This window comes from Bos indicus, chromosome 26 (genome assembly GCF_029378745.1).
Source record: "Bos indicus isolate NIAB-ARS_2022 breed Sahiwal x Tharparkar chromosome 26, NIAB-ARS_B.indTharparkar_mat_pri_1.0, whole genome shotgun sequence".
Lineage (NCBI taxonomy): Eukaryota > Metazoa > Chordata > Mammalia > Artiodactyla > Bovidae > Bos > Bos indicus.
In genome coordinates, this window is record NC_091785.1 from 15,749,032 (window position 1) to 15,775,364 (window position 26,333).

Below are 26,333 nucleotides of genomic sequence, written 5' to 3' on the forward strand. Positions count from 1 at the left end.
TTTATCCTTAAGACAGAGTGGTAATGTCTCAGACTTGTTTTTTTCCACCTGGAAGGGATTTTTCCCCTTTCACCCTCCAGAGCATGTCAGAAAATATGAAGGACTTCAAAGAGACTAGAATCACACTCAAACTTTCCATGAAAGCAACCATGATGAGCACTCGTTCTTTTTCCCATATACCAAATTAGGTTACTTCTTGAAGTTTATTGTCCAGGAAGAGCCAAAGAACCTGGTACCCAATTGAAAGCTATTTTTCCTTTTCTCAAAAATTTTCATAAAAATATATACACTCAAATTTAGAATGTTTCTCGCTTCCATCATGGTGGTGCAATAAAAATAGATTTATTTGGTTACAAAGAGTAACTGGTAAAAAGGAATCTCATAGTCTTGATTTTCCTGTGCATATTTTTAGGATTGGGACAGAACCGTGTGCCACGCAAATAATTCTTTCTCCTCAAGAGAAGGTCCTGAATTAACAATAATCTTTATGTGCACCCGCACAAACACACAAATATACAGGAAGTCCACCAACTCCTCATTCTTCCACTACCGCAGTGATGTTTCCAAACATTTGGTGAAATCCAGAGGCAATGGAGTAGCAACTTGACTGCAATGTCTTTTGATCAGTTGATTTAACTCTTCATTCAAAAATGAATCCCCTTGTAAAACTTTATCCTGAAAAAATATTAGAAGTATGAGTTAAAAGTCTGCTTATGCTGTAAGCAAAAGACAAGCCATGAGCAAAGCTACAGATGGCAACAGCTGACATCAAAGCACATGGAATGTAACAATGACAGGGCCCGCATCAGGTCTTGGACATGCCAGCTAGTCTACACTGAATCAAGTCTCCTGTCTCCAAGGGAATCCAATCCCAGAAATTCACCCTACCATCAGCTCCTAGACATGAAAAAAAAAAAAAAAAAATCCACCTAGAAAACAATTTAGCAAGTTGAAATCAGTTACTAAGAGACATTTAGTTTTTATTCCATCTTTTAAAAAAAATTATGAAAACTATCACATACCTTCCTTTTGGAGTTTGAAGATTCAACAGGAGGATTGAAGGTCATTGCTGCCATGCTATAAGCCTCAAAAAGTTCTGCAGCAGATCTATAATAACAAACATAAGAAATGTAAAGGCACCAATCTATCCATAACTTGAAAAGTTAGACTGCACCCGAAGAATTAGATCGTACCCAGAGAAAACAGTTTGTACTCAATGTATACTTCTCAATCTCCCTCACCTACTTCTCTCCTCCTAACCCCCTCCTTTCTGGCACCCCCTCATTGTTCTCTGTATCCATGACTGTTTCTATTTTGTTGGTTCATTTATTTTGAGAGTGAAATCATACAGTATTTGTCTTTCTCTGACTTATTTCACCTAGCATAATACCTTCTATGCCCATCCATGTTGTTGCAAAGGGCAAGCTTTAATGCCTTTTTTCATGGCTGAGTAATATTCCAGTCATATATACCTCACTTTCTTTATTCATTTATTGATGGGCATTTAGGTTGCGTCCATATCTTTGCTATTGTAAATAATGCTGTGATGAACTTAAGGATGCATATATATTTTCTAATTAGTGCTTTTGTTTTCTTTGAAAACCAGCAAAACATACATATAAAATAAGTCCTAAATCCCCATATTAAAACTTCATTATCCAACTAAATCCACCTCATATAGGTCTGGTATACACGGATAAATATAAGCCTGAACGAAAAGAAGGCTGAGCAAAAGACCTCAAGTTTAATGTGATCAAATCTCAACTCAATCAGTTATGTGAAAGATATGCAACTAAATGTTAAGTTAGTCGTGAGAACACAAGGCATGGAGTTATCTTCCACGGATTTCCAACAGTGTAATTCTTCAGTTTGCGTGGATTGGAAGCCAGGAGAGGCCAATCAGGACAGAATAAATGTCCACACCCTTGCGTATATATGAATCCTTAATGATCTGAGACTGAAGAAGGGCACAGGTTAACTCTGTCCTACCTAGAAGGAAAAGAATTTATAGGAAATTACAATTTATACCTCATTAAGAGAGGTGGGTAGCTGACTATTATGATGTAAAAATACAGATCTGTTTTGTTATCTCTCCAGTATTTCAAGAGAAGCTGGAAATGTGATTTTTAGGTGAATTCCCCCAAATTTTACAATATAGCAACTAATCAGACTTTTTCTCAAACACTGACTAGACCAGAAAATTTTGTTTTCAGGCCACCTGTCTGTGGTCTCTGATTAAAGAAACCAGTGGGGCTGTAATAGCTCTGAGTGGCGGGACTATCACAAAGGTGTCTTCTGTAGAACCAAGTATTTCCTAATTGATCTTGTGTGGGGGTGAGGGGAGAGAAAAAATAATTACTACTGTTTCAACTTCTCTGTACTTTTTGAAATTTTTCAGAATAAAAACTTGTGGGTAAAGAAACTTCTTTTAGAAGGACCCCTTTCCCCATCTGGAAGAGAAAGATGAACACTGTAAGTGCTGGTCCAGATTCTGACCAGTCAGGGGACACAAAAAGATAGTTGTGAGGCCTAACAAGAGAAACTGCTGCCTTCTAGGTGGCCGGGTTCAAAGCACTTCTCTCTGCTTCTTCACTTCTCCCTTTCTGGTCCTAGCAGAACCATTCAGAGGGGGAAAAAAGGGGAGTCTGGTTAGACTCAGGGATCTTCACATAAAGCAAATATGGCATCATCTTATTAAAAGTTGACCCTAAACAATAAGCACCTGGGGATTCACTATTCTCTCTATTTACCTGTATGTGTGAAACTTTTTATAACTAAAAAAAAAAAGTAATTATTCAAAACAAACCAAATCTCAGTTAGCAATGTTTTCTCCTTGGAATAACTCAAGAAAATGAAGTGGACCAAATCCAGATGACCAAATGGCCACTTTCCATTTTGAAATCTATTACTTTGTAAAAAACAGATTTCTCATAGTCAAAACAGCTATCAGTGGTAATCTGGAGTTCTATAATAAGGCGACGCTAAACACTACCTTCGGCTCAATTCTGGCTTGAGCGCTTCCGAGCCTTCTGAAGGGGCTCCGGCAATGAGGTGAACAGCGAGCCTCCGCACGATGGGATGGTAATGTCGCTGAAGGGGAAAGAGGACCACCACATTTTGCGTGGGTCAGTATTTTATAAGACACAAGCCACAGTTTAATTAACACCAGTTTTTCTAAAAACTACAAATGCATATCTAATTCATTAGAACCACCCACCCACAGAAAAAACAGTACCTTTGCTCACAAGATTCCAAGTCTGATGACCAAGCTACTAGTGATGTAGCTTAGTCTTGCTTTTACAGTATGAAAAGGAAAATCAAAAGGCAATTTCTCTTTCAGAGTAAAAAAAGTTAGTTTACAACAGATTTCCTGAAATGTATTTCCACTCAAATGCTACTGTTCACGCTATAGAGTCACAACATAGGTGAAACCCTCTTGAAACTGGCAGGCTTCCGAAGTCTCCCTGGATAGGACCCAATACAAATATGCCTCATAACGAATCTTCTATTTTGAATAGTGTCAGGGAAAGATTTCAGGAAATCTCACCCTACAATACTGTCACCACTTTCTGCTTCCTTAGAAAATGCATCTCAGCATCTTAATAGCAAGAGCAAAGTGAGATGTGGAATATTAAGACAGGAATTGTAGGAAAGGCAGTCCCAAAACAAAATACATTAAGTTCTCTGGCAATTATAGCTACTTGGGCAAAAACTGAAAAATTTTTTCACAAAAAGGAAAGGGCTTGGGTGGGGGGTGGGGGGGATCCTCTTACCCGCAGTGCATGCAATTCCCAAAGAGCGGTGTTCTGAGCATTGCAGTACTCGGGTTCATCCAGCTCAGGAAGGAAAACCCCACTCCCCTGAGATTCATTGTCAAGCAACAGGTCTGTTTTAGGGAAAGTCTGCAAAAATGTCACAGAAAAAGAAGGACTAATTAAAACAATATTATTAATTTTAAGGATGCTATTGGATTCTGTACTTTTATTTCCATTTAAACATAATTTGGTTCTATAGTTACATAAGAGATATAAGTACTGTACTTTATACCTAGTTTTAATTTCTGCAACTTAAGTTTGCTCCATAACAGAACAAAAATTGCAAAAGAATATTTTCTTAGCTTGCTTTGAAAATAATTCATTTCATCTTGCAAAAGAAAACAGATATTCTTTCACTCAGCAACCCCACTTTTAGGAATCTTTCTTATAGAAATAATTACATTAGATACACATGTAAGAATATTCACTATAGCATCATTTATAATAGCAGAGACGCAAACAACTTATATCCATCAAAAGAAAAATGCAAAGTGTAAAAGCCAGATTGCTTAAATTTTAATTTCAACTCTGCAACTTACTAGTAGTGTCACTTTGGGCAAGTTTCTTAATTTCTCTGGACCTCAGTTTTTCCTATCTATAAATGAGAAAAATAGTAGCTACTTCAGAGTTGCTATGAAGATTAAGTGAATTAATTTTTGCAAAGCATTGTAACAGTGCTTTCACACAGTAAGAACCATGTTAAACCAGCAGTCATTAACAAGACAAAGTAGCTGTATTTTTACTGACACAAAAATGTGTTCGCCACCAGTAAGTATTAAAAAGAAAAGTTGTAGAACGGAAATGTATATCATAATCCCATCTTCATTAAAAGAAAAAAAATTCTGTTTGTGTGTGTTTAGGACTTCCTGTAGCTCAAATGGTAAAGAATCTGCCTGCAATGCAGGAGGCCAGGGTTCAATCCCTGTGTCGGGAAGATCCTCTGGAGAAGGGAATGGCAATCCACTCCAGTATTCTTGCCTGGAGAATCCCATGGAAAGGAGCCTGGTGGGCTACAGTCTCCAAGGTCGAAAAGAGTTGGACATGACTGAGTGATTTACTACTTGTTTGTATTTAGCGTACACATTTATATATGAATTTTTTAAGGTCTTCTGGACGGATATGCACCACCTGGTAAAAATGGTTATTTCTGGAGAGTGTCAGTAGGAGTGGAATGTTTTCCTTTCATAATTTTATGTACTTCTTTTATTACTTAATCTTATCACAAATATGAATTACTTTTATAATTAAAAAATACTGTAAGTGGGGGAAAAGACATATATCAAACAAAACACCGTTGTTACATAGCAAGAACGATGCTCCATCTGTTTGCACCCTACTTACATGCATTAATATTCTGTTAGTTGCTAAAATGCCAATGCTCGAATTTGGAAGCACATGAAGAGCAAGGGTACAAAGGCGCTTGATGAAGGCCAGGGCCCGCTGTTGAGAAACTTGCTTTCTGCGTTTAGTCAGCATGACATCAAGACACTGGAGGACGGTCTCAACGCCTTCATTCGTAGCACCTGAAACAGCAGGTAAGACCCTTCAGGGCTGGTCTCATCCCTTTTTCATTACGCAACTTCACTGCCCTTGAAAAATCTCAGATGAACCTGTCATACGTGTCCCACATCATCTCCCTAATTGATGAAGCAGTGCTACCCTGCCCATGTATTGCTCTGAGTTGGAATTCATCTCCAGTCAACTCCAAAAGTTTTCTGAAATACAGATGTGTGGCACTGGCAGGCCGGCATTTTATGTACCAGCTCCTATTTCTCAATTCTCATTGACTAGAACTGCAGTCATAACATATTCTTAAAAGATAAAGATTTACTAAAAACACATTATCTTAAACATACGTACCTGCATGTAACTTGAACAGTGTTTTGTAAAGATGAGTATAGAATTTCATTGGATCAATATTCAGAACATCACCTTTGAAATAACAACAAACATCAATTAGGTATGTTACAGCCTCCACAGGCCAAGACAAACAAAACTTGGTCAAGAAACTATCTTACCTTGCCCAGAAAGAATATGAAAAGCAGTCTGGACACAGTGAAGACTTTCTTGATAGCTTAAGTCCTTCAAAAGACAAAGACAAAAAAAGGATATTAAGAATAACTACAATTTATATCTTAAAAAGTAATTCATTAGTAGAGTTACTTACACCAGACTCAATGAGAGAATGTAGAACTACTAATAAATCATCAAAAAATTCCACATTGATAAGGTGAGCAAACCTAGAATCAAACAAAATTTTGTTAAAAGGTAACATAAAAATAGACATAAAGAGCTTAAAAATTAACCTTGACTTTAAAACGGTGTTTTTAATATTACTTGTTTCAAAATGTTAGCTATGCTAGAGATGATAGTGATTATATTTTTCATTAATTCATACTGGCCTCTTGGACAATTCATACACAACTAGACACTATACTCAGCAGGAGTATATGAGGCACTAAACAAATTAAATATATTTCAAAAATACTCCTGCTCAGAGAAAAAAGTTGCTAAGAGCAAAGAGTCAGCTCTGAGACAAGCTGACTAGGTGCCCAAGTGATGTTCTAAGTAACAAAGGAGTCATCAGTTCCAGCTTCTAGGAAAATGGGGCAGGAAGAAGGAAGAGAGGAAAGATTTTGCTATTAATAAGAAAACGAACCCTAGGAAAGCTTAAAAGAAATGTTGGACCTAGTGTCCAGCTCAGGCTCTTCAATTAATTACCTACATAATCCTAAATTCTGGCCTTCTATTTCTAGAAATAACTGAGATCACTCAATAGAGTTAAAGAATCATGTGAGCTACTAAATGTCAGAGCACTCTGTACACTATAAAACGTTAGGCACTGAAGTAGTTCAAGTCAGGATATCTCTTCAGAATTAGTGCAAGAGCCTTTGACACTACGTAAATCTTAGAAGGAAAGACCTTAGAGGTCACAGATTCCCTGTGCATTGGTACAACCTTTTGGAGAAGTAATATAGCAATAATTATCAAAATTTAAAATGAACATATTCTTTGACCTAGCAATATACGCACACAAGTACATTGAAGCTATTTCCAGTGTAGCACTGGGCACTGATCAAATAAAGTATTATATATCCATAAAATGGAGTATCATGAACTTAAAAGTGGGTCTGTATATACTAACAAGGAAGGATACCCAGAATAACTGTTTATCAAAAAAAGAAAAGTTACAGAACAGTATACATTTGTGTGAAAGATTCAATCTATATGAAAGGTAGGTAGGCAGATTTATATACTGGTAAAGGAAAGAAGGGAACTTATGATCTTTTAATTTTTAACTGCATTATTTCAATTTGTATTAATAAATGAGCATTATGTTTAAAAAAAGAAATTGGTCACTGAAAAAACAAACAGGTCCTCCCTAATGTAATAATACCTTCTCTTCGAATCTCTGACTTACATGTCTTTCAATGACAAGAACCACACTATCTTATGAGGCAAAGCATTTCATCACCAAACAGCTCTAGTCATTAGGAAGTAATTTCTTCTTTATTGAACAGAATCTGCCTTTTTTCTATCTTCCAGACATTAGTCCTATCTCTAAAGCTGGGCTTCCAAACAATGGTAGCCACTGGCATTTGAAATGCGGCTAGTTCAAACTGAGATGATATGCTATAATGTAAAATATATACCATTTTTCGAAGATACATTATGAAAAAAGGAATGCCAAATATCTCATTAATGTTTATCACTGACTACATGTCAAAATAATATTTTAGATAAAATAAATTCAGTAAAATATACTTAAATTGATTTCACTGTTTCTTTTTCCTTTTCAATGTGGTTAAAAGAGAATTTTAAATTACGTATGTAGTTTACACTATATTTCTATTAGATAGCACTGTTCTATGGGACAGTATCTCAAATAACTGTAGAAAACTATCATGACGACCATAACTCTGGCTCACATCCCCCAACAGGTTCATCAGGGTTCACAGAAAAATACAAAAGGACCTATCTTAAGAGGAACAGATTATATAAGACCAAAAACTGACTACAGAGCAAAAGGAAACCAGAACGAAGGGATGAATCTTAGGGACGGTGAGAACTGAGTAAGCTGGAGGAAAGAGTTAGTGAAGGAAATGAAAAAAACTAAAGGTTTGAGATGAGAAAACCAAAAAATGTGTAGTGTTACAAATAGTTTCAAGGAAAGGCTAGTAACAAATAAAAAAGGAATGAGAACTGAGAAGGACACGAGGTTATCATTAGTGAGCCCTGTTTAAAATTCATGATTATTTTGGTCTTATTTATTTAGAAAGAATTTAAAAGATTTCAACCTACACAGCCCTTACTTGGCAAGACCTTCCAAAACTGTTGGCAAGAGAGGTGACCTCTGGGCCTTCTTCAGTATTCTGAAGTAGGTTACAAACACGATGTTCAGAGTCTCCGTGTGCTGAGAACAGACAAAATGACTTCAGTATAACCTAGTACACTTTCTCCCAAGTTAGCAAAACGATCACTTTTGAAAGCCCAGTCTTTTCTGTCTTTTCCCATCCCTCCTCGCTATTCAACCTTAAGAGTTTCAACAAAACAGAATGAAGATACACATCCTGTTATTTCCTAAAACTACCATCATCAATCAGGTTACTATTTCCTGCATATCACACACCTAAGCCCCATGAAGTAAACCAAAGTCGTATAACCATAAGTTGAAACAATGTCTCTAGTTAAGATTATTTAACAAAACCTTTTTAAAAGCATAAGAGAATGTGTGAAACCACCTACCAGTTTAAGTTTTTTCTCAGTACTCTCTGAAGCTTCTGCCTCCCGAAGTTCTCTCTCTAGTTTCTCTTCTGCTTTCTTCCACTGAAAGTAGATTTTAAAAACAAGGGTGTACCACTGAGTGAAGAAGCTAGCTTCAGAGACGCATTATATGTCAGTGTAATGAAACATATACAACACCAGAGATTGTCTACAGATACAAATACAAGCAAAAATAGAAAAACATGGATAAGAAACATACACAAACCAATTATATGACAGTGGCTGCCTCTGAGGAGGAAGGCAGAAGAATGGGATTGGAGAGAGGAACAAAGGGACTCCAACTCCATCACCAGTGTTTTCTTTTCAAGAAAAAAAACTGAAGTGTATTAATACTTGCTCTTCAGAATGATAAATACATGGGATATGTTATACTACTCTCTGTAACTTAAATTCTATTGTTACTCTCTGTAACTTAAATTTTCTATAACTTAAATTCTTTCAAAAAGAAAAAATGGACATGCTCAGCCCAGAAAGAATTCTTATTGTGAAATCACGAAAAACGTGGAAACCAGTCATCAACAATACTTCCCAAACTTATTAACATATAATGCATAAAACTAGATACTAAACATACAGAAATTCAACAAAAAAACAATTTTTTCCCACTCCTTCCTGCTGTAAGAGCAGCAAACAGTGGTTGCTACACTGCCTGAGACATAGGGGACTGAGTGAGGAATAGTTTCCTCCCTTCACATGAAGTTGTTAAAGATCTGCTAAGAATCTCTGATTCCCCACGGTAGCCACATACATGCTATTCCTAACAGGCATGTCCAACCTACATTAGGAGAGTGTAGTATAAATAATTTAAATATTAACCTTCATTTGTTAACAATCACTAAGTCTATTTTGACATTTCTGCCTTTTTAAAAAATTTATTTATTTTTTAACTGAGTTATAATTGCTTTATAGAATTTTGTGGTTTTCTGTCAAACGTCAACAAGAATTAGCCATAGGTATACATGTGTCCCCTCCCTCTGATATTTGTCTTGTTTTCAAAAGTTATTAGACCCATTCAAAGATGGATATTTCTGGAAATGACCTTTTATTTTGTTCCTAATAACCCATTTGAATAACCTAATAAACTGTTTAGAAATGTTTTGAGAAGAGATCATGATGATGATGGTGGTGGTGGTAACCAATGTTTACATAGTACACCCAGTGCTGTACACTCCGTTAAGTGGTTTTCCTATATTATTCTATTTAAACTGCACAGTGACCCCGGCAAGGCAGAGCTATTATTAGCTCTATTTCTCAAAATACTAAAAAAAAAAAAGTTTACAAAGTCCCATAGCAAATAAATAAAAGTCTGGAATTTCAACCTGGGTTTCAAATACAAAGCAACAGAGAAACAAGATTCAATTAAAACCTATGTTGTTGCCAACTTCACATGAATACACCCTTTCTTTTAAGGAAGGAATCTGTGTTATCACAACAAATCTAAGATGATCTTAAAAGCCAGCACGGCAAGAAAAAGCCAAAGGATAAAAGACAACATGGCAAGAAAACCTTTTCACCTGTTGCTCTTTGCTAATAAATTGTCAGTTAAAGTTGATTTCATAAAACATTTCTTTGCAGTAACTGGGGAAAATAAAATCCTCTAAATATATTTATATATGATTTAACTATGATTTTTAACCTGTGCCTAATTGATTTTACTCTAAAATCAATTAAAACCAAAAAGGAAATCAATCAAACCTTTCTCTGCATTCTTGATAGAGTTTTTCTCTTTTCCTTAAAAGTCATGAACTTTTTTGGTTTATTAATATCCTCTGTATCTTTTTTCACTTCTATTTCTTTGATTCTTAGGCACAAGAATGTTTTTAACATCTGTTATTGAAAAAAACACAAATACACAGCTTATTATTTATATTGCTCTCAAATACTTTAAACAGAATAAGCATTAAAAATGTTATTTCCTTCCTTCAAGCTAAAAAAAAAAAATCCAAAAAACAAAAAAATTTTGCAACATCTTTTATCACATTTTACACAAAGTTCTATTATCTTTTTGCTAAACATATTCAGTAATTTGTCTATGATTGGAGTGTTCTTGCCTGGAGAGTCCCAGGGACGGGGGAGCCTGGTGGGCTGCCGTCTATGGGGTCGCACAGAGTCGGACATGACTGAAGCGACTTAGCAGCAGCAGCAGGACACTAGCATTTGTCTAAATACACATAATTTTACTTTGCAATGAAATGAGAAGCAGAAGAAGAGAACACAATGTGGCACCGGCAGACAGGACTGCAAGAGCAGACAGGCCAGAAAAGGCTGGACCAGCATGCGGGGAGAGGATGTTTTAGATATCTCTAAACCAGCTTAAAGCGTCTGCCTACAATGTGGGAGACCTGGGTTCGATCCCTGTGTTGGGAAGATCCCCTGGAGGAGGAAATGGCACCCCACTCCAGTACTCTTGCCTGGAAAATCCCATGGACAGAGGAGCCTGGTAGGCTACAACCCATGGGGTCGCAAAGAGTCGGGACACGACTGAGCGACTTCACTTTCACTTTCAAACCAGCTTTCATTTCCCAAATCAGATTCAATTCTGCAATTAACAGTTCTAATCTTTTTTCCCCCAATAAAAAAATAATATGAAGACTAGTGTTATTCATTTTAAAACAATTTCTTTAAGCCAGTGGTTCTCCAACTTGACCAAATATCACACTCACTCAGAGGGCTTGTTAAAACACAAACAGCTAGACCCCATCCTCAGAGTCTCTGATTCAGCAGGTCTGTCATATGGGCCCAGCTGATGCTGGTCCAGGGACCACGAGTACTACTGCCTTAAGCCATTAAAAAAAAAAAAAATCAGAAACTAATTCAGAAATTGATGTATTGTGTGCTACAGCAGCCATCCAAACACAAAGAAAAGGGGCTTAAAATCCTACACTTTCTGGGGAAGAAACCACCCTACTGACCTGCAGTTACAGCAGCATTGTGTTTGCGTGTGTGTGTTGCAGGGGGCGGGGTGGGGAGCGGTTGGAGAACTACAGGTTTGTATTATTTTTAAGTTCCTACACGTACATTTTGAAGAAAGCTGAGAATTTCATTTAAAGTGTGGAATGGAAACCAGGAAGAATGAAAAGCATAAATACTACACCTGAAATCATTCTAGGTATCAGAAGATTCTAGTATTTTGTAGGTATTCTGTGTGCTCATAAAATATCTCCAGGGTATCTTCCCAACCCAAGGATCGAACCAGTGTCTCCTGCACCGCAAGTGGATTCTTTACCTGCTAAGCCACCAGGGAAGCCCCCTCGCAAAATAAATAACTCCAAATCAAAGAAAGCAGTGCATGGTCCCTTACTAATCTTTGGTAAAGGAACCAAGAATGCACAACAGGAAAAGGACAGTCTACAAAAATTGGTGTTGGGAAAACTGGATATCCATACATAGAACTGAGAGTGGACCCTTATCCTACCAGTCATAAACGTTAATTCAAAATGGATTAAAGACCCCAAACCATAAAACCCCTATAAAAGAAAACGCAGGGCCAAAGCTCCTTGACACTGGTCTGAGCATTAATTTTTTAGATATAACACCAAAAGCACAGGCAACAAAAGCAAAGCAAACAAGTGAGACTGAAACTGGAAACCTTTCACATGCAAAGGCACTGATAAGATGCAATGGCAGCCTGCAGAATGGCGGAAATATTTGCAAATCATGTATCTGGTAAGGGGTAACATTCAAAATACTAAGGAACTCAAACAACTCAGAAAAAAAAACAAATAACCTGACTTAAAAAAGAACAAAGAACCTAAGTACGTATGTTTTCCAAAGACGACGAACAACAAATGACCAATAGACAAATGAAAAGATGCTCAACAGCATAACCATCATAGAAATGAAAATAAACACGGCAGTGAGATACCAGCTCACATCTGTCAGAAAGGCTATGGTGGCTCAGCCGGTAAAGAATCCACCTGCAATGCAGGAGATCCGGGTTTGATTCCTGGGTCGGGAAGATTCCCCTGGAGAAAAGACTGGCAACCCACTCCAGTATTCTTGCCTGGAGAATCCCATGGACAGAGGACCCTGGCAGGATACAGTCCATAGGGTTGCAAAGAAGTCAGACACGACTGAGCAACTAAGCACCCAAGCAGGCACACAGTGCAGTTGGAAGAAGAGGAAACCCTTGGACACTGTCGGTGGGAATGTAAACTCATACAGCCATGTTGGAACAGTATGGAGCCTCCTCAAGAAAGTGCAAACTACAATTATCATATGATCCAGCAATCCCTCTTCTAGATATATATCCAAAAGAAATGAAATCAGTATCTCAAAGAGATACCTGCACACCCATGTTCATGGCAGCACTGTTCACAGAAGACAAGATATGGAAACAATCTACATGTCTGCTGGACAGATGAATGAATAAAGCAAATTGTGATAACATGGATGAGCCTGGAGGACATTATGCCAAGAGAAATAAGCCAGACACAGAAAGACCAATACTGTATGATCTCAAGAAGTGGTACACATAGAAACGGAGAATAGAATGGTGGTTGCCAGGGAGTGGAGGAAATAAGGAAACTGGTCAAAGGATACAAAACTTTCAGTTATGAGGTGAATAGGTTCTGGTATCCAATGTACAGCATGGTGACTACCGTTAATAATATTCCATTTTACACTTGAAATTTGCTAAGAGGATAGGTCTTAAATCGTCTCACTACAGAAAAACGGGTAATTATTAGAGGTAACGGATGTGTTAACCTGACTGTGGTAATCATTTCACAATGTATACATACATTAAATCATCACATTGTACACCTTAAAAAAAAATCACTGTAAAAACTATAAATATACAAAACAAACAAATACCAAGAAAGTAAAGGAAGCAGTTTATATTCTAGCATCGATAAAATAAAAGTGTTTCCTCACATCCAGTTTTGTGTTCAAGCCCTATTATCTGCTTACTCTAATATTCTGAGTAATATTTAAGCTCAGTATTTGTAATTTTAGCAGTTCAGCAAAAATGATCAGCTTCGGGGGATGAAAAGGCTTTGATAACAAAGGAAGACTTTAAGGTTATAAAACAGTAAAAAATTAAATTAACAAAGATATCTAAGGCCCAAAAGAAGAAAACCATAAAACTTCACTTAAGAACATCAAGGTAAGATACTTCATATTCTTGAATAAAAAAAAAAAAAAAAATCAATTCCATAAAATAATTAAAATGCAAAACTTCTATGAAGCAAAAAGACCACAATCCAAGATTAAAAGACAGCAACAAATATTTGCAATTTATAGAGCAAAGATTTAATGTGCTTACTATGTAATGTAAGCTCAACAAACATGGACCTTTTGTCTCTTTTGTTCACTACTTTATCCCTAGGACCCAGAATAGCGCCTAGTACATAGTTTTTATTGACATAAATGAGTATTTTAAAAACTATTAACATATCATTAAGAAAGACAAATACCTGAGGGAAAAAACTGGCAAACAATACAAACAGGTAAAACATTCAAATGACTAATAAATGCATGAAAGGAAGCAAAACCTTACTAAGAACAATGTGTAAACAAAATAAACCACCTATTAATATACAATTTTTTTACCCACCAGGCTAACAAAGAGTAAAGAGTGAAAATACTCAACATTGGGTAGGTTGTAGGGAAATGACACTCATCACTGGTGCGAACACAAGTGTTCAAATGTTTTTGGAGGACAATTTGATTTTCTCTTTCAAATATTTAAATGTGTATACTGTTGGACACAGTATCAACACTTAAGAAATTTAACTCACAGAATATTCACACAAGTGTGAAAAAATAACATGGCCAAGATGTTCTTTTCTATGCTGACTGTAATAGCAAAAATCTAGAAACAACTCAGCCGCCCCTCAAGTAGGGACTACATATTCACCTAACGGAATACTAAGGCAGACGTTCAAAAGAATGGGATAGCCCTTTACATAAATCCACAATCCATAAAAACTCCAGAATAGTTTCCATTGTATAAACCCATTTTTTACTTTAAAATATAAACACAACATGTCTCTATACATAAATGTCTATGATAGAAGGATACGCGCCAAATTGTTATGAGTGTTTACTTTAGGGGAGTACTTTCACTTTATAGTTTATACACTTCTACAAAAAAATAAATGCTTCATAACAACTGAAAATTAACTTTGTACTTTAAAAACAAACACAATGCGAGGTGAGGAAAAAAAGGCTTACCTCTGGCCTAACTTCATAATTTCTGCCCTTCACATAACCAGATATCACTTTAATTACACCCAGGGAAGCTTGGCCTAATTTATCTTGTTTAAACAGTTTCTTCACTGCTTCACAACACATTTCAGATACCTGAAAAATAAAATGTTACACTAAACCAGTGTTTTTCAACTGCAGTGGTACTGACATTTTGGGCCAGGTGATTCTTTGTTGTGGGGGCCTGTCCTATACATTGTTTAGAAGCCTCTCTGACCTTTATCCACCAGATCCAGCGGCAACAATCCCCTCCTCCCACCACCAAATGTGTACAGACACAAGCCTGATGTTCCCCAGAGGGTAAAACCAGCTGCTACTCAGAATTGCTGCAACAAATTTATTTTCAAACAATTTTCTTGAAGAGACAGTATTTAATGGACCCCATTTTAGCAATAAATAAGAGCTCCAAAACAATTTTGAGAGAGAGGAAAACAATAATCACATGGTCTTGGATTTTCTGTTAAGGAAAAGCAGCAAAAGCAACCCACCAATTTTGACATGTCATTCATGAGAGGGACGATCAACACAATGATGTTGTTGTGAAAGTTGAAATGAGGCAGGGCCACCAACAGCTCACACAGGCTCTTCACAGCCACCTCTGCCAGGCCCTTGTAGGCCTTTAAGGAAACCACATTGCTTTTCTTCAGCTTCCTTTGCTTCCAGTCTAACAAAAGATAACTGGAGTTACTTCACTCACTGGTTAAAATTTCAATTAATTAGCTTATTTTACACCAACAGGCAATCATATGAAAAATCAACATATCATCTGAATTCTTAAATAAGAGTTGTCTACGCTTAAGACACAAGTACAAATGTTATCACTAACATTTACCTACCATCATTCATCTTCTGACTCTCCCCACAATTACAAGGATCTTAGATCTTACATCATTTCCCTGGGCTTAGTGCTAATGCTCATTGTGGTATCTTTACCCAAGAGGTCCACAAGAGGTTTAACTTCTTCATAATAACTGATGATTCCCAGTACCTTTTTTCTAGAAATATCTACACACACACTCTGTAATGTACTGTAACACAGTATCTTGAATATAAGATACTTGAATATACGAAAATATGCCTATTTTTTTCTAAAGTAGGTTCAACACCTCCCTCTTCATCATACACAGCCAGAGATGAGAAAGACAGTGACTTTTAAAATTTTAATTAATTAATTAGATTTTTGGCTGTACCACAAAGCATACAGCAACTTAGTTCCCCTACCAGGAATCGAACCCGTGCCCCCAGCAGAGGAAGTATAGATTACTAACCACGGGACCACCAGGGAATTCCCCAAGTGCCTTTGTTTTGAACTTGCTTCTCATAAATGTGATTTTTCCTCAAGAGACTGCATTCACCATAATTAAGAACAATATTTTCTATTTACTGACAAGACTTCATAATGGATAAATGAATGGATAAACAAAATGTAGGGTGTACATACAATTGGATATTATTCAGCCTTAAAAGGGAGGAAAATATTGACACACACTACAACAGGGAAGAATCTTGACATTATGACAGATAAATAAATGCTAGTATCTAGGTTCCAGCTGAGATGACAGAGCACAGAAGCAATATCCATGCCACCCACCCCATTCCACGTCCTTACTGGGCCAACAGATTCAGATCTGTTGCAGCTGAGATGGCAGCTGGGTGATCCTTAGACCCAGCACTGAGTAAAGGAGCCCAACTGAGTCAGATGAAAGCTCCTTGCCTTGGCAAGAATCTCTTCCCCATTCATGTCAGAATGATTCCTATGCCCTTTCTCCTCTGAACGAAGAGAAAGCAAATGTTAAGTCCATTTTCAAGGCACTCATTACGTCCAATCACATTATCTTTCTCCCCTGACCACTCCTTCCAAATAAAAAACAGTAGAATAAATTCTAACCATTCATAAATTCAAGAAACATACAACTATTTACTAGGTACAGGACTGCAGCAATGATAATACTAATACTGATAGCTGATAATGCACAGTATCTAGTACAGGCACTATAATCCTACTTCATACCTATAAATTAATTCACTCCTCACAACAATTCGATGAGACTGGATTGTTCCTATTAAAGAAAAGCATCAAAATACTATTAAAGAATAGTACTTTAACTATTCTTATTCCCATTTTATAGACAGAAAAACTGCAGCACAGAGAGGTTAAGTCCTTTGCCTATCACAGGTACTAAGAGGTGAACCAGAACTTGAACTCAGGAAGTCTGACTATAGACTCTGTCCCTCATCATACACTACACTGACTCAACACACAGGACAGAATACAGAATTCCCCTTCCTGATGAGAGCTCGGTGTGCTACACACTCTTAGGATACTTTTAATATACCTTTAATCATTTGCTCCAGATTTTCCAAATAAAATTTGTATTGGCTAACCAGGCCTTCTTCAAATTCTCTTAATTTCTGGGTTTCTTTGCGAATCTAAAGAGACCAAAAAGATCATTTTCTTAAATCAAAATATTAAAATCCATTTTTAAATTAGCACAAAATATGAGTACCCCCACTATTTCTCCCACCTCTGCATGCTCAGTTGCTAAAGTCGTGTCTGACTCTTTGTGATCCTATGGACTATAGCCTGCCAGGCTTCTCTGTCCATGGGGTTTTCCAGCAAGAATACTAGAGGGAGTTGCCATTTTCTCCTCCAGGGGATCTTCTCGACCCAGGGATTGAACCCACATCTCCTCCATTGTGGGCAGATTCTTTACTACTGAGCTATCAGGGAAGCCCTTTTCCTGTCTCTAGCAAAGCAAAGTTTTCAGCTTATCTTGTGTAGCAGTTATATCCAGCATTACCTTGGTGGATTTTTCTGCCTCTGTTAGGGGTCGTATTTTATATGAAGGAGTAATGTCTTTAAATAACTCCATCAAAGAAACTATCACCAGCTTTCGAACAGTAACAGCCACATCAGGATCCTGCTCCATCAGCATAGAACGTAATTCTTTCAATTTTTTAATCTGTTAAAGAAAGAACATATAAGGCTAGAGAAATGGCAAGATAATTATGAACAAAAGAAAACCACCACACATCTGGCACAATAAGTGGAATTCACACAACGGCTCACAGCCTAGTCCAGCCACACACAACTCCAGACACTGCTCACGTTAACAACACATAAATCACTAAAGTTGTAAGTTCATCAAATTTTTGTTAAAAAAGCAGTTAGAAAAAATATACTTTAAAAAGTTTACATTTATTAATCTATTTTTAGAAATTCTTTTTTTATTGAGTTTTCTTTTAATGATGCTACCTTTTTTTAAATTGAAATATAGTTGATTTACAATGTTTCAGTTGTACAGCAAAGTGATTCAGTTATACCCATACAAACATATATGTATTCTTTTTCAGATTCTTTTCCATTATAGGTTATTACAAAATAATGAATATAGTTCCCTCTGCTATACAGTAGATCTTTGTTACTGATCTATATTATATATAGATTATAATAATCTATATCTGAATCCCAAATTCCTAATTTATCCCTCCCCCACCCTTTTCCCCTTTGGTAACTGTAATTTTGTTTTCTATAACTGTATCATTTATTGAGATTCCACACATAAGTGATATCGTATGATATTTGTCTTTCTCTGACTTTATTTACTCAGTCTGCTAATCTCTAGATCCATCCATGTTGCCACAAATGGCGCTGAGTTTTCTTAAAACATGTGTCTTATTTCCCTGAAAACACTTTCTGAAATATATTGTTACATACATCAAGTATAGTCCAATATCTTCATTCAGAGATGAAAAAATAAGACTCAGAACGTTCAAACAACTTTTCTAAGATCACAGAAGAAACAAAGTTCAGATTTGGATTAGGCTAAGGTTCTATGTACTCTCTTATTTTAATTCAGTTACTACCATTTTGTTAATGTCCTTCCTTTCCATGTGTGCTTATAGCTAAGAAGAGAATCTTAAAAGATCAGACTATTACACCACATAATATGAACAGCCTAAGGAAATTAGTTACACTTACATTACTTTCTGGATCTGATAATATGGCAGATGCTAAGGCTGCAATATGCATTTTCCTCTCCTGTAGTTTCTTCTTCCTCTCAATTAAATGTTCTTCTAATGTCAGCTCCTTAATGGGCTTCTCAATTATCTCTGAAATAGATTAGGTTTCACCTCTTAAACATTTCTTTATTTACAAGTATCCAAGAATCTTAATGATTAAAATAATTTTCTTGTAGTAACAAACAACCATAATGATAGCTAACTTTTACCAAGTACTTGCTATGGGCCAAGATTACTATTAATACATATAAATCTCTCATCAATCACATGAGGCAAATACTATCATTAGCCTCATTTTATAGATAAACTGAGGCAAAGAGAAAGTAACTTGCCTAAGCTCAAATATGTGGCAGAAATGGGATTTAAATCCAGGTAGTCTGATTAAGAGTTCTTATTCTTAAGTACTATGCTAACTGTTGCTGTTGTTTAGTCACTAAGTCATGTCCATTCAACTCTTTGTGACCCCATGGACTGCAGTCCATCAGGCTCCTCTGTCTGTGGGCTTTCCCAGGCAAGAATACTGGAACAGGTAGCCATTCCTTTCTCCAGAGGATTTTTTTGACCCAGGGATCAAACTTACGTTTTCTGCATTGGTAGGGATTCCTTGCCACTGAACTATAAGGGAAGCCCACTGTGCTAATAAACCCACAATAATTCATACAAATTAAGAGAAAGAACAATCTGAATTAGTTTTTAAAAAGTACAAAACATGCTCCTCTGTTTTCAACTCTATGCAAAATACATCTACCTTAAGAAATGTACATGGAACTAGATTTACCAAACACACAAGCATAATCACCAAATCACAATTTACCAAATCACATAAGCCCATGAAGAATGACCCAAAACAGTTAAAATAGTTGCCCCGTAATCTCATTTACACTAATAAGGTTTGCTAAGACAAAGTAAAATTTAACTAGTTTGTTTTATCACAAATTCCAACCCAATATAGTTTAAACCATAAAATATGTTCTTTCAGTTTAACTGTGATTAGAACTGGTCCAACTATTAGAACCCACATTTAGTTATGTAAAACAGACATACATAAAGTATAACTGCTCTAAGAAAGAACCAAAATAATTTTATACCAGAGTCATTTTTATCCTTTAGGTTAAAAAGTTAATAGTTAATTGTAGGCAGGTCCTTAAATTATGATTAAAAAGAATTCAAAATAGTAATAATTTATCAGACTCTCCACGCATGCCTAGACATCACCAAATATAAGTGCATAAAATTTTCCATAGGAAGGGCAACAAACAATCAAATTACACGAGGTGAGATTTTCAAACTGTGGGAAAATGTTCAAAATGACCTTGAAATGACCAATACTCCAAAATGCACATTCCAGCTTGTATCTAAAACTAATTCACTATTAAGTAAAAAAAAAAAAAAAAAGTAATTCTCAATTAACAGTTTAGTAACTAGAAAGATGCATACCATTACCTTCCTCAGGTTCCATCTCTTCTTGATCCTCTTCGTCTTGGTTACTGTCAATAACTATATGGAAAATATGCATATTAAAAATGTGATAACATACATAAGTTGTAAAACCACAAGGAAAATCAGGGAAGTGATTATCATAAAACTCAGGAAAATAGTTACTTTTATTAGGAGAGAACAATTAGTGATTAAGGGGAGCAGAAGGGATGTTTCTGAGTGCTGGCAGTATTTCTTGCCCAGATGGTAGCTTTATGGGCAGATTTTTTTGATAAACCACATAATTTCACATCTTTGAGTCCCAGACTTTTGTGTTTTATTTCACAAAAATACATGTATGAAAAAAAAAGAGGCTAAAAAAGGACGACTAGTATGTTTCTAATTTTAGAAACAAAAAAATGAAACACTCTGAAAAGAATCATCTTAACCTTGCAGCTTCAGCTGTACTCACAGTACAATGGGCATAATTGTACTATGAGATAAGCATTTGTATTTCCGGCCAGAATTGTCAACTTTGCTCTATGACTAACTGTAGCTACCCTGTTTTGTAGATATGAGTAAAAGTCAAAGTAAAATAAATTTTGAATGAGAAAATTTTGAACGTGATATTAGTAAGGGACCAAAATTTTAACCTAATACACAGGCTGATCAGATTCACCTGGTTTCTCTCTGGTCTGTGGGATTATACCACTTTTATCTTTGATAGGAAGTAAGTGAATCAGTTCCTTCTCTGGTGCAGTTTGCAGAGTTCTTGGTATTTTTTCATATTTATCTATAACACTCTCATGCTTCCGTTTCTTGACGTGAACAGGCTCACTGCAGGAAAAATTTCAATATTTTTAAAAAAGAACTTAAGAGACTTATCATTTTAAAAGTACATAAAAATAACTCACTAACCAAATCTTTAATAGGCATAAAGATATTAGCACTTAGATCAGGAACATAAGAGACATTTGTATAGTAAACGAATCATATGGCCTACCATATAAAGCCATAAAACTATGGCTTACATTTAGTTTTCCCTTTAGCGGCAAAATAAAAGTAAAGTTACAGATTTTTTTTTTGAAGAGTATTCCACAGAGCCAACGTGGACATTGTGCCAAATGTTTTACTTTCCCCAAACCTTCAGAACATAGCATGGACTTTGGACTTCACCTAAGTATTAAATTTCAGATCCATTATTTGTGACTATGGGAAAACAGTTCCCTTTCTGTGAAATAGAATAATACCTACCTGATATGGTAACATGGAATGGGAAATGGCAACCTATTCCAATAACCTTGCCTGGAAAATTCTATGAACAGAGGAGCTTGGCAGGCTGTGGTCTATGGGGTCACAGAGAGTTGGACACAACTGAGCAATTAAGCATGGGAGGGTGACGGTGACTGAGACATGGGCAATGTGGCCATAAGGAACTCGGGACTGTTTTGCCTCAAACAGAGAGCGTACGTCACCCATTCACTCTGCTTCACTATTCAGACTCAAAAGAAATAAAGATTTATACTAAATAAAATCATTTTTTTATGAGCTAATTTTATTTACGAAATAAACAGAATAAGGTTTACAGAACAGGGTTTACAGTTTACAAACTCCAGTGTTCAGAGATGAGCAGCATCTTGCACTACCCACCTGAGTAAAATTCAGAACCAAGTTTTTAACGTTGAAAGGATGTGAATGACTATAATCTAAGTGAAGTATTACCTGGAAGAAATGTCTCTCGTTAGAAAAGATGCTCTTTGTCCTAAATCTTTCATTAACTGTAAGTCATCTTCATCCATCATATCTAAAGGAAGGGCTTCCTCCTCTTCTTCCTCTTCCCTCTCAATCCTTTTACCTGTTCCAACAAACAACAAAAAAAAAATCAGGAATTAGTATTAGAGACATAGAATCCTGTGTTTTTGTGTCTATGATAGGACAAGCTTATGTTTTTCAACCACCTTAGCCCAATGTTTCTAAACGTGAGCACTACTGACGTGTTGGGCAGGACAATTCTTTGCTGTACTTGGTTGTCATGGGTGAGGCAAAATGCTAGCATCTTTGACCCCTTAAATCTAAACACCAAGAGCATTCTAAATGCCAGGTCACTTACACCAAGCGTAAGAATTTAAAATACATCCTAAATTCGTTAAATTTACATGTAAGAGAAAAATATGCAGCAGCTTAAAAATTTTTTGGAGGAGGAAGCAATGATAATTGTGTCATCTGCTGCAAAGATCTGGTAGATCATATAGCTAGAATATGGCTCTCAGTCTCAACAACTGTATGATATTGTATATCTTTATATCATTTAACAATTCCCTGCTGATGAACATTTTGATTATTTTCAAAATAATTTTTTTTTTGCCATAGTGAAAGTTGCTCAGTCATGTCCAACTCTTTGGGACCCCATGAACTATACAGTCCATGGCATTCTCTAGGCCAGATCACTGGAGTGGGTAGTCTTTCCCTTCTCCAGGGAATCTTCCCAACCCAGGGATCGAATCCAGGTCTCCCACACTGCAGGTGGACTCTTTACCAGCTGAGCCACAAGGGAAGCCCAAGAATACTGGAGTGGGTAGCCTATCCCTTCTCCAGCACATCTTTCCGACCCAGGAATCGAACCAGGGTCTCCTGTATTGCAGGCGGATTCTTTACCAACTGAGCCATAAAGGAAGCCCCTTATAGTTTCCATATTTTTGCCATAATTAACCATAATAATTGCTATACTGCCAAATATGCCATAATAATTGCCATAAATTAACAGTGTTGCAACGAACATGCCTGGGCATATATACTCTTAGAAAATATTTTCAAATAATCATAGGATACATTCCTAGCAGTGAGATCTCTGGGTCAAAGGAAAGTCTATTTTTTTTTTTTTTTAATTCTTACTGTGATAGTTCACATATGAGTTTATGTGTACATACATATTTTTCTCCTTTTTACTCAACTGGTGATAACCTATAATTTCAAGTGGGTGGAAGTTCCAATATACATGACTGTTCATCATTTATAGACTACTTCATGTTAGAACATAAAAAGTTTCCTTCTTTCTTGAAACATGTTTCTTTCCATTTCCAAGACATATACAATTTAAGTTTTCTTCCTAATTCTCTGGCTCCACCTCAAACCACATTACAGGTTTCTCTACTCACTTCTTAAATGCTGGCGTTTCTTAAAATTATTTTCTGGGTTCTCTTATTTTCATGTTACACAGTCTCCATGGTGATTTTACTCCAGTCAAAGGCTTTGATTACCATCTATATAGTAATAATTTGCAAAACTATTCTCTCTAACCCAGGTCTTTCACTTGAACATTATACCTATACCCAACTCCCTAAGAGACTTAATTTAGATGCTCAACATGTAAGAAGAAAGACATTTTTTGCTTTTATTTTTAAAATATAATACCTAACATATCATGCTTTTTAAATTCTTCTGAAATTTAGATAGATCTTTAAACATATCTAACTCAAGCAAGGCCTATTTTTTTTTTTTTAATAAATGAAGTATTTTTTTTCTTAAATAAATGAAGATTAAGTGACAGACTAAGGCCACACCACTAGTAAGAAACAAAATCTGAGAAAAGCTCAGGCATCCTGACTTCCAGTCCCATGCCCTTTTATACATCACAATAGCATGGTTGCCAAGGGATCAAAAAGGTCCGTCTAGTCAAGGCTATGGTTTTTCCTGTGGTCATGTATGGATGTGAGAGTTGGACTGTGAAGAAGGCTGAGCGCCAAAGAATTGATGCTTTTGAACTGTGGTGTTGGAGAAGACTCTTGAGAGTCCCTTGGACTGCAAGGAGATCCAACCAGTCCATTGTGAAGGAGATCAGCCCTGGGATTTCTTTGGAAGGAATGATGCTAAAGGTGAAACTCCAGTACTTTGGCCACCTCATGCGAAGACCTGACTCATTGGAAAAGACTCTGATGCTGGGAGGGATTGGGGGCAGGAGGAGAAGGGGACGACAGAGGATGAGATGGCTGGATGGCATCACTGACTCGATGGACGTGAGTCTGAGTGAACTCCGGGAGTTGGTGATGGACAGGGGGGCCTGGTGTGCTGCGATTCATGGGGTCGCAAAGAGTCGGACACGACTGAGCGACTGATCTGATCTGATCTATCTGAAGAGAATGAGATGTAAACAGGAAGAAAGAAAAGTCAGATATAGTCAAATATTAATACTCTGAAAGTGCAAGTTCTGCTGTAGCAAAATGGGTCTGACTCAGAATGGTCACATTCCTTAACTGTTTTGAGTACTTGGGAGTTTTGAACAGGGTGACAAAAGAATAACCTTGACAATTACAGCTCAATTTCATTTCAAGTGAAAAGAAAGCCAGAAGTTGAGAAAACTAAGTGACACTTGGCAACACTGTGAAGAATGCATCAGAGAAAAGCAATACTCTTTCCTTAGCTAACTGCCAGTGAAATGCGAAAGTGGTAGCACTGGAATGCCCAAAAGTTATTTACATGGTTATTCTGAGTTTGTTTCCCAAGTATGCACTGAAAATCTTCAGATCTGCTTTCTAAACAAACTAAAAGCAGAAGCTGGGTCTCTTTCACCATGAATACTGCATTAAAATGTTTTCTCATAGTGACTGAAACACACAGGACTACAATCCTTCCCTAGGAGTGATGAGTAAAAAGCAAAGTTATTGCATGAAAAATATTTTAGAACAAATCAATAGAAACTGGAACACAGGAATGTTTTCACAGTTACCTGGTTGTTTTTCCTTTGGGTCCTCCAATGGAACAGGTTTCTTAGACACAGCATCTTTTACAGCTTGCCTCAGTTTCCTCTGCTCTTTACGGTACTTCTTGAGAGTGCTTTGTTGTTTAAACTGTTTGTTTTTTAGCTTGTTCTCAAGTTTGACTTTACTAGTTTTCAACAACTTCCGAAAGCTTGGAACCTGTTTTTTATTTCTTCTCTAGAAAACACCAACAGAAGGGGCACTGAATACTCAGAAAAATAAATTACTTTATTTTTAAAATCAGGTTAAAAAGAATTGATTATTTCATTAGGCCAATTCCACAATTTTAATGTCTCACAGTCACGGGTCTTGCATATAAGAGCTAAAGCCACACTATGGCATTAATCCTACAGAACAGCACTAGATCAGGAGTTATTCAACGGGAGGTTCCTACAGTGAGCAGAAATCACAGCGGCTCAAAAGGGTCTAAGACTCAAAAAAGTGTGAAAAACCACTGAGTTACTGGTAAACAGTTATTCAAGGCTAGTTTAACACTTGTAGTTTGGCATACTAAGATTAAAATGTTGGCTGTCTGTAGCAATAACAAGTGATATTTACATATGGCTTAACTGTTTACAAAGTGCTCTAACATATTACCGCCAACAGCCTAGAGGTAGTGACTGCTGTTATATTACTGATGAAGCTACAGCTTAAAGAGATCAAGACAAAGACCCTTAAAAGTAAGGAAAACAAAACTGAACTTGCATGTGGATTACAATTTGCTTTTCTATATACTTACCTTTAGGAATAAAAAAAAAAAAAGGACTTATCTCAGGTCCCAAGACTCATAAACTTATTGAAAGCAGGACCGTTTCTCGTCTGTAAAATAACGGGTTCAAAAGATGGTCCTGAAGAACTCTTCAAGTCTGACATCTTATGAACTCAAGACTTCGTGCTAGTGTCATTGCGGCCCGCTGAAGCCAAACGCGCACAGTGGGTGAAAAAGGAGCCAGGTCTAAGGGAGAGGAAGCTGACAGCGCGGAGAGCCAGAAGGGAGTCCAGGGAGCCCCTAATCTAGGCCACTGCCGCCGCCCCCATACATCGGCAGCGACTCTGTGACCCAAAAGGGTCCTAAGCTGCGGGGACCAGGCTTCTGAGGTCACTTACGGCCTTCATCCTTAAGTGTGCAGGGTACCCCGGCTAGACAAATTCGCCAGTGACAGTGGTAATCCAGGAATCCCGAACCCGCAACACACGTGCGAAATCAGCAACACTGAGCCAGCCGGAAACTGCCACTAGCCCCTCCCCATCCTCCACCGCCGGAAATGGGGGCGGGATTTCCGTAGACAGGGGCTGTCGTGCGCCCTCTCGCGGCCGTGGGCCGACGGCG

The 26,333-nt window shown here is 36.9% G+C and overlaps 1 protein-coding gene across 3 annotated transcripts; it reads right to left on the reverse strand.

The window, feature by feature from the left end:
* Nucleotides 1–317: 317 nt before the first annotated feature.
* On the reverse strand, nt 318–26,263 carry NOC3L (NOC3 like DNA replication regulator). 3 transcript variants are annotated; one of them, XM_019953116.2, is made up of 21 exons: nt 26,111–26,263; nt 24,973–25,180; nt 21,972–22,104; nt 20,929–21,086; nt 20,277–20,330; nt 18,793–18,923; nt 17,612–17,773; nt 17,147–17,240; nt 15,299–15,474; nt 14,778–14,906; nt 10,296–10,427; nt 8,562–8,642; nt 8,129–8,229; nt 5,983–6,055; nt 5,834–5,897; nt 5,676–5,747; nt 5,157–5,338; nt 3,774–3,902; nt 2,993–3,090; nt 1,023–1,107; nt 318–675 (listed from the first exon to the last, which is right to left on the reverse strand). In XM_019953116.2, the coding sequence occupies exons 1-21, from the start codon at nt 26,117–26,119 to the stop codon at nt 547–549; spliced, it is 2,400 nt and encodes a 799-aa protein (XP_019808675.2). In that variant the 5' UTR covers nt 26,120–26,263; the 3' UTR covers nt 318–546. The 3 variants fall into 3 exon arrangements, with proteins under 3 accessions (XP_019808675.2, XP_019808674.2, XP_070636602.1); XM_019953115.2 differs by having other exon boundaries at nt 20,271–20,330; XM_070780501.1 differs by lacking the exons at nt 318–675; nt 1,023–1,107; nt 2,993–3,090 and adding an exon at nt 4,355–4,410 and having other exon boundaries at nt 20,271–20,330.
* Nucleotides 26,264–26,333: the final 70 nt, after the last annotated feature.

What these genes read in the sequence shown, in the direction of transcription:
- NOC3L (XM_019953115.2), bottom strand. An exon ending in AGGCAGAAAAATCCACCAAG is followed by an intron (nt 17,241 to 17,611) that starts GTAATGCTGGAT and finishes TGGTCTCTTTAG; the next exon opens with ATTCGCAAAGAAACCCAGAA. An exon ending in ACTGTTCAAGTTACATGCAG is followed by an intron (nt 5,339 to 5,675) that starts GTACGTATGTTT and finishes CTGCTGTTTCAG; the next exon opens with GTGCTACGAATGAAGGCGTT.